Below are 12,903 nucleotides of genomic sequence, written 5' to 3'. Positions count from 1 at the left end.
TCAACTTACCCGGCACCTAAACTTTTTCAGTACAAGCCCCAAGGTACCTAAGTTTCTGCCCCAAGTATGCGCACTGCTGCCCCAGGCAGGCCTCCAGGCACCCGTCCCATGCCTAAACCCCCAGCACTATCCTCCAACCAGGTGGAGAGAGCGGGGCTCAATCCAGCTGGCATGCCCAGAGCCCACTTCACGCCACACACCTGGAGGTGAGGTGAGAGGGGCAGGGTGTAGGACGCAGGGGCTCCCTGTTAGCACTCCAGAGGTGCTGGTACTCTGATGGGTGGGCCATCTGAGGATGGAGACATCCCCTCCCTTTGGACTAGCCCTCGGAGATGGCTGAGCAGCGGGAGGGGAGGACTCTGAAAAGGGGGTGTACACGTTGGGACCCCCTAAGAGGAGGGCTGGCAGACTCAGCCAGCATTCCTCCTGGGATTCCAGCTACAGCCCAGCCCCTTCATCCCCCACTGGGTGCAGCAGGCAGTCCTGCCGTCCTTTCGCACAGCAGAGCAGGATCACAGCAGAGCAGGATCACAGCCTGGGCAGGTGCTGGCAGGCAGGCGGGCAGAGAGAACATGTAGCTTCATCCCCTGAGAGCCCGGCGAGGTGCCCGCATCCCCTGCTGTGAGAACTGAACCTCTCCCTCTCTGACGTGCATCTCACTGCACAGACCCCAATCAGGATACAGAAGACACAGAGATCCCAAGTTGTCACCCTGGGAAAGCAAGAGAGAGGCCGAGGGGAACGGCAGCCGATCAGCGTCACAAGCTGGAAGGCGGGTGTCCCAGCGCCTCTTCACAAATGGGGTGAACTCCCCCACTAGCTCCAGTGCAGCCCTCCTCCCCAGCCCCACGAGAGCCCCGCCCCCCACGCTCCACCCCAGCCCTGCGCCAGCACCGGGAGAGCCCCCCAGCCTCCACACAGTGGATTCTGCTCATAGGCAGTAGGGATAATTGCCAGGCTCACTCCGGGGGTGGCTCCCAGTGGAGGGGGTGAGCATTGTGTGCCCCCTCCCCCAGCGGTGAGAGACCAGCAGATTCCTTGGGCCGGGGCCACTCTTTTCGGGGGGGATCTCTCAGCTGTGATGCTCCTGCTGCCCAGCTAACCCTCCCCCCCCCACCCCTCTGCCCACCCCTCCGCCTGCTGTGCCCGCTCGAACCTGCCAGGGGTCAGGCTGCTCCACACCCCGATCTCACAGGGGCAGCCCATGCTGCCTGGTGGTGCAGAATGTCTCTGACTGAATGGGAGTTTGTAGGGCTGTTGGCCTGTCTCCCCAGCCTCTAGAGGACTAACACCTCTCCCATGGGCTGTCTTGGGGCCGGATCTTAATTCAAACAAAAAACTCACAAAGTAACACAAAACAAAGCTCTTCCCCTGAGCAGCCCTAGCTGCAGGGGTCTTTCCCCTGCCCCTATTCCCACCCCTTTGCTCCAGGACCAGGCACCAACCTCTCTCCCAGAGCTCCCCTTCCAGCAGCTCTTTCAGACCTTTCTGGAACACACCTGACCCCTTCCCAGCTGGGTCTGATAATGGAACAGGGCTGCCTGGCCCCAGGCCCCCAGCCCCTTAAAGGGGCAGAGCACCCCGTTCTGGGGATGGTGAGGACTGGCTGCTACAGCCAAGGCCTTCATCTGGGAAATGAGTACAGCTGCAAGAAGAGATGGGGAACCACTTGATGGGGCGGGGTCAGCTCCCTCCCTTTGAGCGTCCCTCTTTGGCCCCAGCTGTGAACGGGTCGATCCCTGCACGCTCTGTTCTGGCACATGAATGCCACAAACATCAACACCCCCTCTGAGCTACCGCACTGGGACGCTCATCTCTGGTGCTGTGATGTCATGCCCAGAATCCCCGCACTTCTGCAGGGCCGGGGTCCCAAGCTCTAACGAGTGCTAGTGGTAGGAACAGAACAAGAGACGTGCTCCCGTCAGCGTGTGTAGAACGCCTCCCCCTCCCCTTCCAAAGGCTGGACAGCTGATCGCACTGATAGACTCGAAGGCATCTTTCTAGATGCGTCTGGCATTAGAGCCTTCCAAGATCTGTCACCCCCACGTAAGTATTTCTAAGGAGGTTGTTCCAAATAACTCCTCAGGAAGGACCGGTGGTTGTTTTGCTGCTTTAATTCGATAAAAAATATAAATAAATAAATGAGGACGTTCAAAGAGGATGAAACCCAAACCCAAAGGCTCCTGGTGCCTTGTCCTACTGAAGCAGCTCTGGGCTCCTCTGAAGTCCAGGTGGGCTTGGGTGTGGAAGGAGATGTGTCTCAAGAAAAAAAAAATCCAACATGAGCAGATGGTGATTCACGGACGTTTGACTGGCAGATAAAACAACCGACAGAGTCTGACATCCAAAGTCTCGACATGAGTTTCCAAGAAGAGGGAGCTGTCCTGTCCTTCTTGGGTATTGCAGAAGCTTTGAGAAAAAGCTACTTGTTGCGTGTGGCGTGTCACAACACACGCTCTCCGGGCTCTGGGAGAGTCACAAGCAGTCCCTGCACAGCGCCACTTGTCCTTTCCGGTAATCGCGACACGGGCAGAGGCGCCGGTACTTGGTGCTGTAGCCTGCGCAGCTGTACAGCAGCGGTTCCTTCTGAAGGTAGCACTCCGGCACATTTTCAGCCAGTGCTGGGTAGAGGTGGTTCATCTCGGACTCCGTGGTGTCACAGGCAATGCGAAGCCTGGCAAACAAATACCCAAAATTGAATGTTGCTGTGTCCATCTCTGCACCTGCTCTTCAGCGGGTTTCACGTTGGATCAGAATGTGACTTTAGGGAGGGCTGCTACATCTCTGGGGGAGATTTGAACACTGCTCTGTTTACAGAACCTCCCTGCTTCGAATGTCACTGCAGACCTGTCCCTGCCCCACAATAACACTAAGCTTAAGTGATGTATGATTTGCATAGTAAGTGCTTGGAAACTACATGTGGCTACCTGAGCAACCTGAGATCTGTGTGACCCATGCAGCCCAGACATGGAACCTGTGAGATCATCCCAACCTATGTGTGCAATCCGCATGGCCCAAGCAAACCACCCATGGAATCCAAGGGACTGGCACAAGGACACATAATAGGCTCTCTGGGCCACACTGCACTTTCTGACGGCCACGTGCGGCGGCCATTGATTTCAATGGGAGCTGCTCCCATGCATCTGAGAGATTCTAGGCACTTGTGTGACACATGTGAGGTGCATGTATCAGATCCATGTGTGGGTTATTGTGAGAGGAGATTGGCCACAGGGCAGGGAGAGGCCAGTGTGATGGGACACGCCCCCATCCCGCTGACAGCAAGCTAACAAGCGTCTCTGCACTCAGACAGTGCCGAGTAGGTGCACCTGCAGAGCACGCCCTACCTACAAGTGAAGCTGGTCATAGAGCAGCGGGTGAGTTTCCCAAGAGGAGAGGCTGATAGAGACAGCGAGAGAGCCCGGTAGCCACACCTGACCAGTGACTTGTGCTCGTTTTCCTCCCTGCCTTGTTTAGGGCAGACAGACATTGCAGCCCTGTGCGGTGCTCCGGACGTCTGTTCTTCTCTGATCTAGCTACAGGACACTGATGGAGCAGCACCAGGGACTGGAGGTAACTGGACTCAGAAAGTACCCTGGGAGTGAGCTCAACTCCCCTGGGGAACCGCGAGCTAACCAGGAGGGGAGGTTCCAGATGGGACCCAGGGGCAAGAAACACAAAGAGACGACAGCCAAACCCTGAGAGCTGGGTTGACTACAGCCAGCACCAGCAAACTTCTTGGAGTAGCACTAGAGGGAGGAATGGACTGGATGGAAAGTGAGATTGTCTTGTTTCCTCCAATCTGTAGGTGGAGCTAGAATGCCGGGGTCTCCTCTGGTCAGCAGCAGAATGCCCTGGGTATCTCTGCATGTCCAATGGCTCTACCTAATAAACTCCGAGCTGAACTACTGACTCTGAACAGGTGATTTCATTCGGGGGCGGGGGGGGGGGGGGTGAAGGAGCGGAGTGAGTGGAATCTGCACTCCTGCTCTAATTTATCATATAAAAATGTCACTAGGACTCAAATTGCCTGCCTGACCGGTGTGACAGAAATGGCAATGCTTGCATTTTAATTGTCCACAGTGCAGCATGGAATCGGGAGGCAGATTTATGCCCTATTAAAAACTTTACTGCCTGTGTGTTCAAAATGGAGTGTTATAGAGAAAGGTATAAAAGGCGGGGGGAGAGGGAAAGGTGCCTGAAAAATCCAACATTTGTTTTGAAGCAGAAGCCCATTCGGGCACAATGCATCCAAGTGACACAAACAAAGCAGACTGCATATGGGGTTGTGTACAAAGGGCACTGCAATGGACCACAGGGAGTTACAGCAAGGGGAGCTGTGTTTGCAAAATTGCAGAAAGTAGCACTGGGAGAACAGAACAACCTCACCTTTCAAAAGGTCAATGAGGGAGTGTTGCCTAGCAGTTAGAATAAGGGCTTGCGAGACAGGATACCAGGGTTCTGTTTTTGGCTCCGCTGCTGGCTTGGTGTGCAGCCTGGGGTAAGCTTCGTGGGGTCAGATTCTCCAAGGAGCTCAGTGCCCAGCTGCTCCCATTGTGACATCTAGGGCCAGACTCTCCAAGGAGCTCAGCACCCAACATGCCCACCACATGCTGAGCACTGTCAGAACTTAACGTGAGCCATGTCTGCCCAGTGTGGCACTCTGTCCCCTTCTAGTGCTGGCCAGGCCAACTAGCACTTGATGAGCCTGTGATGGTCTCAGCTAAGAAAGGGGCATCTTTTAGCTCAGATAGTACAAGCTCATGTATAAAGATCCCAAGGTCCCAGGTCTGATCCGTGCTGCTGACAACCCATCCAAGGGGTCGGCGTTACGCTTAAATTGGAGCTAAGCCTGGGTGAGGAAGCTGATCTTTTCTCACTGTTCTGGCCTTAGGTCCTAATTTTCAGAGATGCTTAGCACCCATGGCTGTCACTGACGTTAGCTGGCCCTGGCCTGTGCAGTTCTGCCAATCAGACCCTTAACCTCTCTGTGCCTCAGTTTACCCATTTGTAACACAGGGATAATAATGTTGCCCTATGATAGAGGAGTACTTTGAGGCCTAAGAAAAGCATTTTGGGGGTGCTTAAATAGGGGTGCTATAGCAGGACAATGGATTATTATCACCCCACTATGCAGGGGGGCAAGGTGAAGGTGCGAGAGCCATACTCACTGGAGAAACACGTCCTTCTTGTTGAGAAACTCGAAGAATGTTGGCTCGCAGACCAGCCCGTGCTCCTGACAGGTCTCAGTGCAGGCTCGCCCAGCCTCAGACACCCACACCTGCATGGAGCTCATGGGAGGCCAGACATGGGGGGCGCTGCTGCCGTTGTACGACCACACAAGGTGAGTGGCGTTTGGCGACAGGGTGAACGGGTTTGGCGAGCTTGGCATAGCATGGCCATTGGGCTTCGCTGGCAGAGGAGGAGAAGCTCCAGCACAGAAATCCTAGCGGGACAGAAAAGGACAGGTCACAGAGTGCCCCACGGAATGGAAACGGTTAAACATCAGGCCAGTCTGAAGGGAATCACTTTCTAGGTTGCAGCTGAGGCTCGCTCTGCTGCCTTGAGCTCAGGTCCCTTCCACCAGCTAGAAGGTAACTCCCGAGGGCCTCCCCAGGCAGCAGCTAGGGCTGCTGAATATATATGACTCCGACTCTGTTACTGACTCCTGCCCTGACCTAGTGGACCTTCCCTGCAGCAGACAGATCAAAGGGCTCTTCCCACACTGCCGAGCTTTGTGAGCAAAGGATCTCAGATGAGAGGCTGTTTCTGCTCCGGCTCTCCCAGGTTCCAGTGCATCCCCTCGCCAGGAGCCAGCTTACAGGGGGCCCAAGGACCCCATGCGGCAAGGAAAAACGTTCATGGGGAGCCCAGTCCCCAGGGATTTGCTCTGATAAATGCCTACAGACATACTTAAGATCTGGAGCTAAACTAGGGTCCCAGAGATGAGCGGCCCCCTATTTCCCCTGTTTTTTGTGGCAGGGTTCCATACAGAGCATCTCTCTCCTTGTCACCAGGATGTACTGATAACTGCAAAGGAACATATCCCTGCAGATATCACTCGTCTCCACCCAGGCACAGCCCAGACAAGCGGTGGGCAGGGCTGCTATGGTACCTGAATCACAACCACAAGCACCACCTCACTACCCAGCCCCTACTCAGGAAAGTCCCAAAGCTGCAATTGGTGGGTGCCACCAGAGGATTAGGGAGAAGCATCCATGGCTCCTGCCAGTACCATGCCGGGCTCCAGCCAGAGGCACTGGCCCTTGACTTTCATGAGTCCTAAATCCCCTCTCAGATTCAGACACCAATAGCCCCCAGGGCTGTAGCCCCTGCCACCGGCTAGCTGGCTGTGTCCTGAGCCACCGGTGAGGATGTATGTCTGACAGCTAGGGTTGCCAGCCATCTGGTTTTCAACTGGAATGCCCAGTCGAAAAGGGACCCTGGAGACTCTGGTCAGCAGTGCTGACCAGGCTGCTAAAAGTCCATTTGGCGGCACAGTGGGGCTAAGGCAGGCTCCCTGCCTGCCCTGGCTTCGCATGGCTCTTAGAAGCAGCGACAGGTTCCTCTGACTCCGGGGCAGCCAGGGGGCTCCACACGCTGCTCCCGCCCCAAGCGCCGGCTCCACCGTTCCCATTGGCTGGGAACCACAGCCAATGGGAGCTGCAGGGGCAGCGCCTGTGGGCGGAGACAGCCTACAGAGCTGCCTGGCTGCACCTCCACCTAGGAGCCAGAGGGACATGTCGCTGCTTCCAGGAGCTGCCTGAGGTGAGTGCCGCCCAGAGCCTGTACCCTGAACCCCCTTCCCACTTCCCCAGCCCTGAGCCCTCTCCTGCACCCAAACTCTTTCCTGGAGCCTACACGCAGAACTGCCTCCTGCACCCCAATCCCCTGCCCCAGCCTGGAGTCCCCTCCCCCACAATCCCCTCATTTCTGGCCCCACCCCAGAGCCCGCACCCTCATCCATTCCCGCACCCCAACCCTCTGCCCTAGCCTGGTGAAAATAAGCGAGTGAGCGAGGGTGAGGGAGAGTGAGTGACGGAGGGAGGGGGGATGGAGTGAGCAGGGGCGGGGCCTCAGATAAGGGGCAGGGCAGGGGTGGGGCCTCATGGAAGGGGCGGGGCAGGGCGCGAGGCCTGCAGTTTGTTGTACATCTTTAAATACAGTCTGCTGGCCATGATGCCTAGCTGGCTGCTTCCCCCAAGAAATGACGTGGGAAGCCCTGTGGGGTGGGAGAGCGGTCACGGACCTGGTGCTGAATGTAGGCGTGAATCCGCTCCAGCATCCCCTCGCAGGTGTATTCATAGGGTACGTAAGGGTCTACCTGTGGAAAGGAAGCAATAGGACATAGTCACAAGCAGGGAAAGACCGCTCTCTTCCCCTTGGCTTAGGGCTTTCAGCTGCCCACCACTTACAAACCCAGCTCAGAGTGCCTGTGGGAGGAGGAAAGTTACTGGAGCTCGTACTCACAGACCAGTTTTCCTAATGCCTTTTCATGTTTCCTTTCACAGCAAGACCTCCTACAACCCATTTCCAGGCCCATCTTTATTGGTGGGAGCAGCTAATGTCAGGTGTAAGGTGGGCACACAAACACCGACCAGTGCTCCAAAGACATGGCTTGCTGCATTGCTGCCTGCTCTGAAGACTCCACTGGGCTGACTGCAGAAGCAGGGCGCTTGGCTCCCAGCAAGGGACAGCAGCAATGTGGATAGGGTTACTAATCTCCAGTACTAATTAATCCATTCTTAATCATTCCTCACACTTTGCGCCAGAGCTGTGTGGGACCCAGAACTTCTGTTTCCTGGGAAGTTCCACAATTTCGATATTTGTTTTTTAGTTCTGAATCAGAATGATTTTCAACAATTTTTTGTTTTAGGTCAATCAAAACAAAATATTTCAATTCTGACTGTTTTATATTATTATTATTATCTAATACAAAATAAAATAAAATTTTGGAAAGTCCTTAAAAAAAACCAGAATGTTCCATTCCAATAAGTCGCGGTGAAATGTAGTTGAAATCAACATGGCTTCCGCAGAAAGTTTAGATTGAGATGAATCACCAGTTTCTAGCAGGAAAACATCCCACTGGAAAATTTCTGACCCGCTTTACTTTGCACATCTCTAGCCCCTTTCACTCAAGCATCTTTTCCTGGGAGAGTGGTGCACCACTGAAGCAATCTGCTGTCTGGAGAGACACATGGCCTTGTCTCCACCTCTGCTACCCCGCCAAAGTTTTCTTGGGCACTTTCAGGGATGCTGGCGATCATCATGTTGGACCTGTCAGAAACGCCAACAGACACATGCAGCCATCTGCTACCAGGAGGCATGTGGATGGAGTAGGAACTTGAAAGACAGGAGCCCCAACAACAGACGGGCTCAGCAAAACAAATGGCTCTTTGTGAGACTCCCTCGTTCCTTCCTTTCCCCTCATTCTAGGAGATCAGAACTCAGAATGTGGCAATTAAGAATCAAAAGAAAGCCTGGAGATTACACGTGTGTGGTGTGCTGCCCACACACAGCAAAAGCCCCTACTGTCTGTCTGGTGTACCCACCTGTTGTCTCTTAGCGTAACGTAGGCAGTAAGCATTTTTGACTTTTTGTCATACAGCACTTAGGATGATGGAGCCCTGCTCCCTGGAGGGGGCTCCAGGTGCTACCACAACAACAACAGTTACAATATTTGGAGCTGCTCAAAGTTTGTGTCACAAAAATGGCCAAGATAAAGAAACAAAGACTGTCGACATTATCAAGATGTGCCATGTCTTGCAAAAAAAATTTTTTTTGTGTGTGTTTATCAAAACCTGCATTTTCTTACTGAAAACCGGGTTTTCAACAGTTTGGGGTAAACACAGGATAGAAAACGTCCTGGGACATGGGTTCATCTCAAACACTGCTCAGGTGCAAATGTACCAGCGGGCTTCTCAAATGACCTGCAGAGCACACAAAAGTCTGGCTAGAAGACGAAATCTTTAAAGAGCCACCAAGAGCTGGGTGCCCACTCTGGGCAGGAGATAGGCACCAGGAGAGAGCTCCAGCCAGGACTGCTCTAGGCACCAACAAAGCAAGCCCGTTACGTGCTTGGGTGGCACAATTCCCGGGGCGGCATTCCGGCCGTCCTTTTTCGTCTGTTTGTTTGTTTGCTTTGGCAGTTCAACTCTCGGAGCTTGAGGCAGCAAGAAACCTAGAGCCGGCCCTGGCTCCAGCAGAGAGACCAGGGTGCCAGCATTACAGGGCATAGGGCCTGGCCTATGTGGGAGAGTGCTAACATTGTAAAGAAGAGGGTATTCCCAGGATTGTAAGAGCAGGGTGACTGGAAAGACCGAAATCTTCAGAGCATTACATAGCACAGCAACGCCGCTATATAGTAAAACACAGGAAATTTGGGGCAGGGGAATGACATGTGAGCTTAGAAAGGGAAGTGCATTCCCGGGGCAGGTACCTCCACATTAATCCAGACATGCAATAACTGACATATTCTGTTATGTTGCACCACCCCCATCCAAACACTGTTGACCAAGTTTTTTTTTAAAGTGGGTGGCAGGTGCTCAAGAACTAGGGCCTGTTTGGGTCATAGAAATGTTGCCAGTTATCTGTGTTGTACATGAAATGAGTTTGGCAGGTCTCAGTGCAGTTCCAAGTGCACTGTGTCAATGTGACAAAAACCACCACAGCTGTCAGCACTAATCCAACACCTTTGCGGGGAGTCTGAGCAGGGAGGCTAAGGATTCCCTGGGCCTGGAGTCTAAAGCCATCCAGCAGTATGGGTGGTCCGCCTGCGGGTCCCACATGAGGCACGTTGGCATGGATCAGGGTGGAGAAACTTGCATGGCTGCTGTCCATGCCATGTAGGACTTCCAGCTCCAATGCTGCCTCTCTCACCAGCAATAAGTTCACAGAAAAACAATTACATCTCACTTCCCTAGCACTGAATAGGGGCTGCACCTCAACGAAACGACCCCCTGTAGTGGCCTAGCCAAAGTGTTGGGGCGTGGGGGGAAATCCAGGGAAACATTCACACAATTTCAGATGCATTCAAATGCCATCCACCCCCATTGCAGCCTGAGACACCCCCAGGCACATCCCTGTCCTTTTTTAAAGGGTCTGTCAGCTCAGGGCCTCATGGAACAGGTGCCCCCCGTCAATGTCAGTTCAGTGTGCTTGGGGCCTTTCAGGATTTTTAGCCAGTCTTTCTATTGCTAGTGGCAAAGATTCTGGGCAGGACCCTGCCCTCTCCATCATCGATGCGCAGAGGAGTTGGGGATATAGGGAGACTATTCTCTACTGCAGTGGTTTTCAACTTTTTTTCATTTGCAGACCCTTCAAAAATGTTGAATGGAGGTGCAGACCCCTTTGGGAATCTTAGGTAATCTTTGGACCCCCAGGGGTCCATGGACCACAGGTTCAAAACCACTGCTCTATGGTAATGACCACCTTTCACAGACTCCTTAGACATAGTTTGCGGATGCCAAGGAGTCCGCAGATCACAGGTTGAAAAACCACTGCTCTACTGCATAGGCCACAGAGCAGGATCTCCACCTGGGGTTCAAGACAGCTCTAGTGACAAGCTAGTGTGCTAGGCACAGCACCATGGCCCGAGGGGGTATGATCTGCCAGCTAGGGAGTGGGACCAACCCATTATTAAATAATGTTTTGTATTCAACTCTCCAGACTGGCAGCATCTGAGTGCTGTCCTGCAAGGAAACCCACAGCAGGAAATTTCAACAGGAAACAAGGCCTGCTGCCAATAAAATATTGAATCCGGCCTAGAGATTCCGAGCCCATCACCTGCCACCTCCCAATGCAAACGCCTCCCCAGCAGCCAGGCTAGCACTGTTTTGGGACAGGGTTTCCTGCTGAGTTAGTGACCACAGCTGCATGGGACAGAACTCCTGAAGGTATTAATCCACTGATGGCAGCAGAGCTAAGCTTGATGGGTCTAGGTCTGGACCATGTGCTGGTGTTGGGGGCAGGAGCAGAGTCTAGCAGCAGGAACTCTGATTGGCTCTGCTCTCCAGGCCTCTGCAGACCTGCTTCGTTATAGGGTCCAGCGTGCCCACTAGCGCTGATGAGGAAGGGATTAAGGAGGTAGGTGGGACGCAGAGGGAGACACAAAGGAGCACCAGTGAAACATCCCAAAGGGTGAATAATCTTTGTGTCTTGTTTCCCGTTTTGCAAGCAATGCATCATTTCCCCTCTGCTCCACCTCCCCACCCCCTTCACCAAGCCCCAGAGGGGAAAAATGCCTAATGGAGTCTCAATGGAGATTTAACATTTGGAGCTTAAGCTTTATTGCACCACAAAAGACACGCTATATGTAAAACAGGGCCTCTGCTGAGACCGATTAGCATTTAAATGGAAGCTATGATTAGCAATAAAAGTGAGCAGGACTAAAGAAATAGCGGGTGGGAGAGAGCAGGAGGCTCTAGACATTAGGGCGCACAGGAATAAAGGGTTTGCCGTGCAACTCTGGAATGAGACCAGGCGCAATGAAATTACTGAACAACGATAGCCCTGCAGCTGGCACCTTGCCCGCCTCGCCATGATTAATGCAGTCAACAGCACAGACACTTGAACCTGCTTTGTTGATCTTCCCATATCGCATTGAATCCCACTTTGTCCCACTGAGTCACTTTTCTCATTATCCCTCCGTTCTTCATCTGCTGTGGCTTGCAGTTTGACTTCTTCCTATTTGTTTTCTGGCCCTGATTAGCATTGCCCTAAACCCCACCAGCCCCCACATCAGCTTGGCCTGTCTCTGCCTAAAATCCAAAGGGGCGGCATCTAATAGTTATCATTAGCGGCAGATGACGCATGACAGAACACGTCAATGGAGAAGTCAGAGACGCGCAGCACAATGTCATGTCGCACCATCCCCAGGGGTGTCCCAGAGGTGACCAAGGCACTGGGCCTAGGAATGACTGCAATAAAGCACGGCTTTATATTTTAACTGGGAGCAGACTAATGGATGAGAGAAGTGGCCGTCTCTTGTGGAGAGGAAAGGATGGGAAGAATGGAGTCCCTGAGGTGACTTCCATTGGCTCTCAAATGAGGTCACAGTGGTGCTGAGAGGCTCCATGCTTCGTGCTGATGGAAATATTTCTTTTGAAACATTTTTTTAATGAAACATTTTCATTTTCCTTAAAAACGGTCAGAAACCATTTCCCAGCAAGCTCCACCCACACTCTGGCCAAGATCTGCCTTCCTAAGACCCTGCCCCCCCGACCATAAGCCACCTGTGTTTTAAAGCCACCTCTGCAATTCTTTACTTTCTCTGGTTTGTGACGCTTTCACCTGGGCCTGGAAAGATCATTTCCCTCTCTGCTGCTATTTAGTGGTATATGCGGTGGCAGAGTATATTTTTTCTTTACAATGTTTAATGGTGGTTAGAGCTGGTGAAAGGTGCCACAGCCCAGGAGAGGGCAGGCCTCTGTCTACATGTGTCAAGTTGGAGGCAGCGTCAGCTTCCCCCGTACCCTCCTCTGCCAATGTGCCTCAACCCTAACTTAGAGGAAGCTCCTCTAGCAGCAAGAAGGACGTTCAGTCTTCATGGTCAGTTTAGCCCTTTGTCTCTCTGTGGGAGATGACCAATTTAAGTGCGCTTTTGGGGTGGACATTTCGTGACAAAGACAGGTGCCTAATAAGAATTGGGCTGAGACCCACCAAACATTCATTTCACGCAGACCACTGAACAGGTCAGTTATTACAGATCTGGGGCCAGGTTTGAATGGGTGATCCAGAGATTTTTTTTTTTAAATAAAAAGACTCTCCTCTCCCATTACTGATTCTCTGAACAAGCCAGTACCCTTGTTTGGTGATTCTGATGGAGTGGAAGCAAACTTTGCTTTAGTCTTGTTCATACACCATCCAGCACAATAGCAGTGGTGCCTAGAAACTACAGTGACAAGC

General features: G+C 52.9%; 1 protein-coding gene across 1 annotated transcript in view; it reads right to left on the bottom strand.

The window, feature by feature from the left end:
• Positions 1-2,096: 2,096 nt before the first annotated feature.
• Positions 2,097-12,903, bottom strand: part of MGAT5B (alpha-1,6-mannosylglycoprotein 6-beta-N-acetylglucosaminyltransferase B) — a 168,343-nt gene continuing 157,536 nt past the window's right edge. Inside the window, exons 16-18 of the mRNA XM_073310498.1 lie at positions 7,247-7,321; positions 5,169-5,443; positions 2,097-2,674 (exon numbers count right to left, since the gene is read on the bottom strand). Coding sequence (XP_073166599.1) covers positions 2,476-2,674; positions 5,169-5,443; positions 7,247-7,321 — 549 coding nt within the window. The 3' untranslated portion in view covers positions 2,097-2,475. The remainder of the gene's footprint in view (positions 2,675-5,168; positions 5,444-7,246; positions 7,322-12,903) is intronic.

Source organism: Lepidochelys kempii, chromosome 14, assembly GCF_965140285.1.
Source record: "Lepidochelys kempii isolate rLepKem1 chromosome 14, rLepKem1.hap1, whole genome shotgun sequence".
NCBI classification, from domain to species: Eukaryota; Metazoa; Chordata; order Testudines; family Cheloniidae; genus Lepidochelys; species Lepidochelys kempii.
Note: the sequence above shows the minus strand (reverse complement) of the source record. Positions and strands in the feature narration are given on the sequence as shown.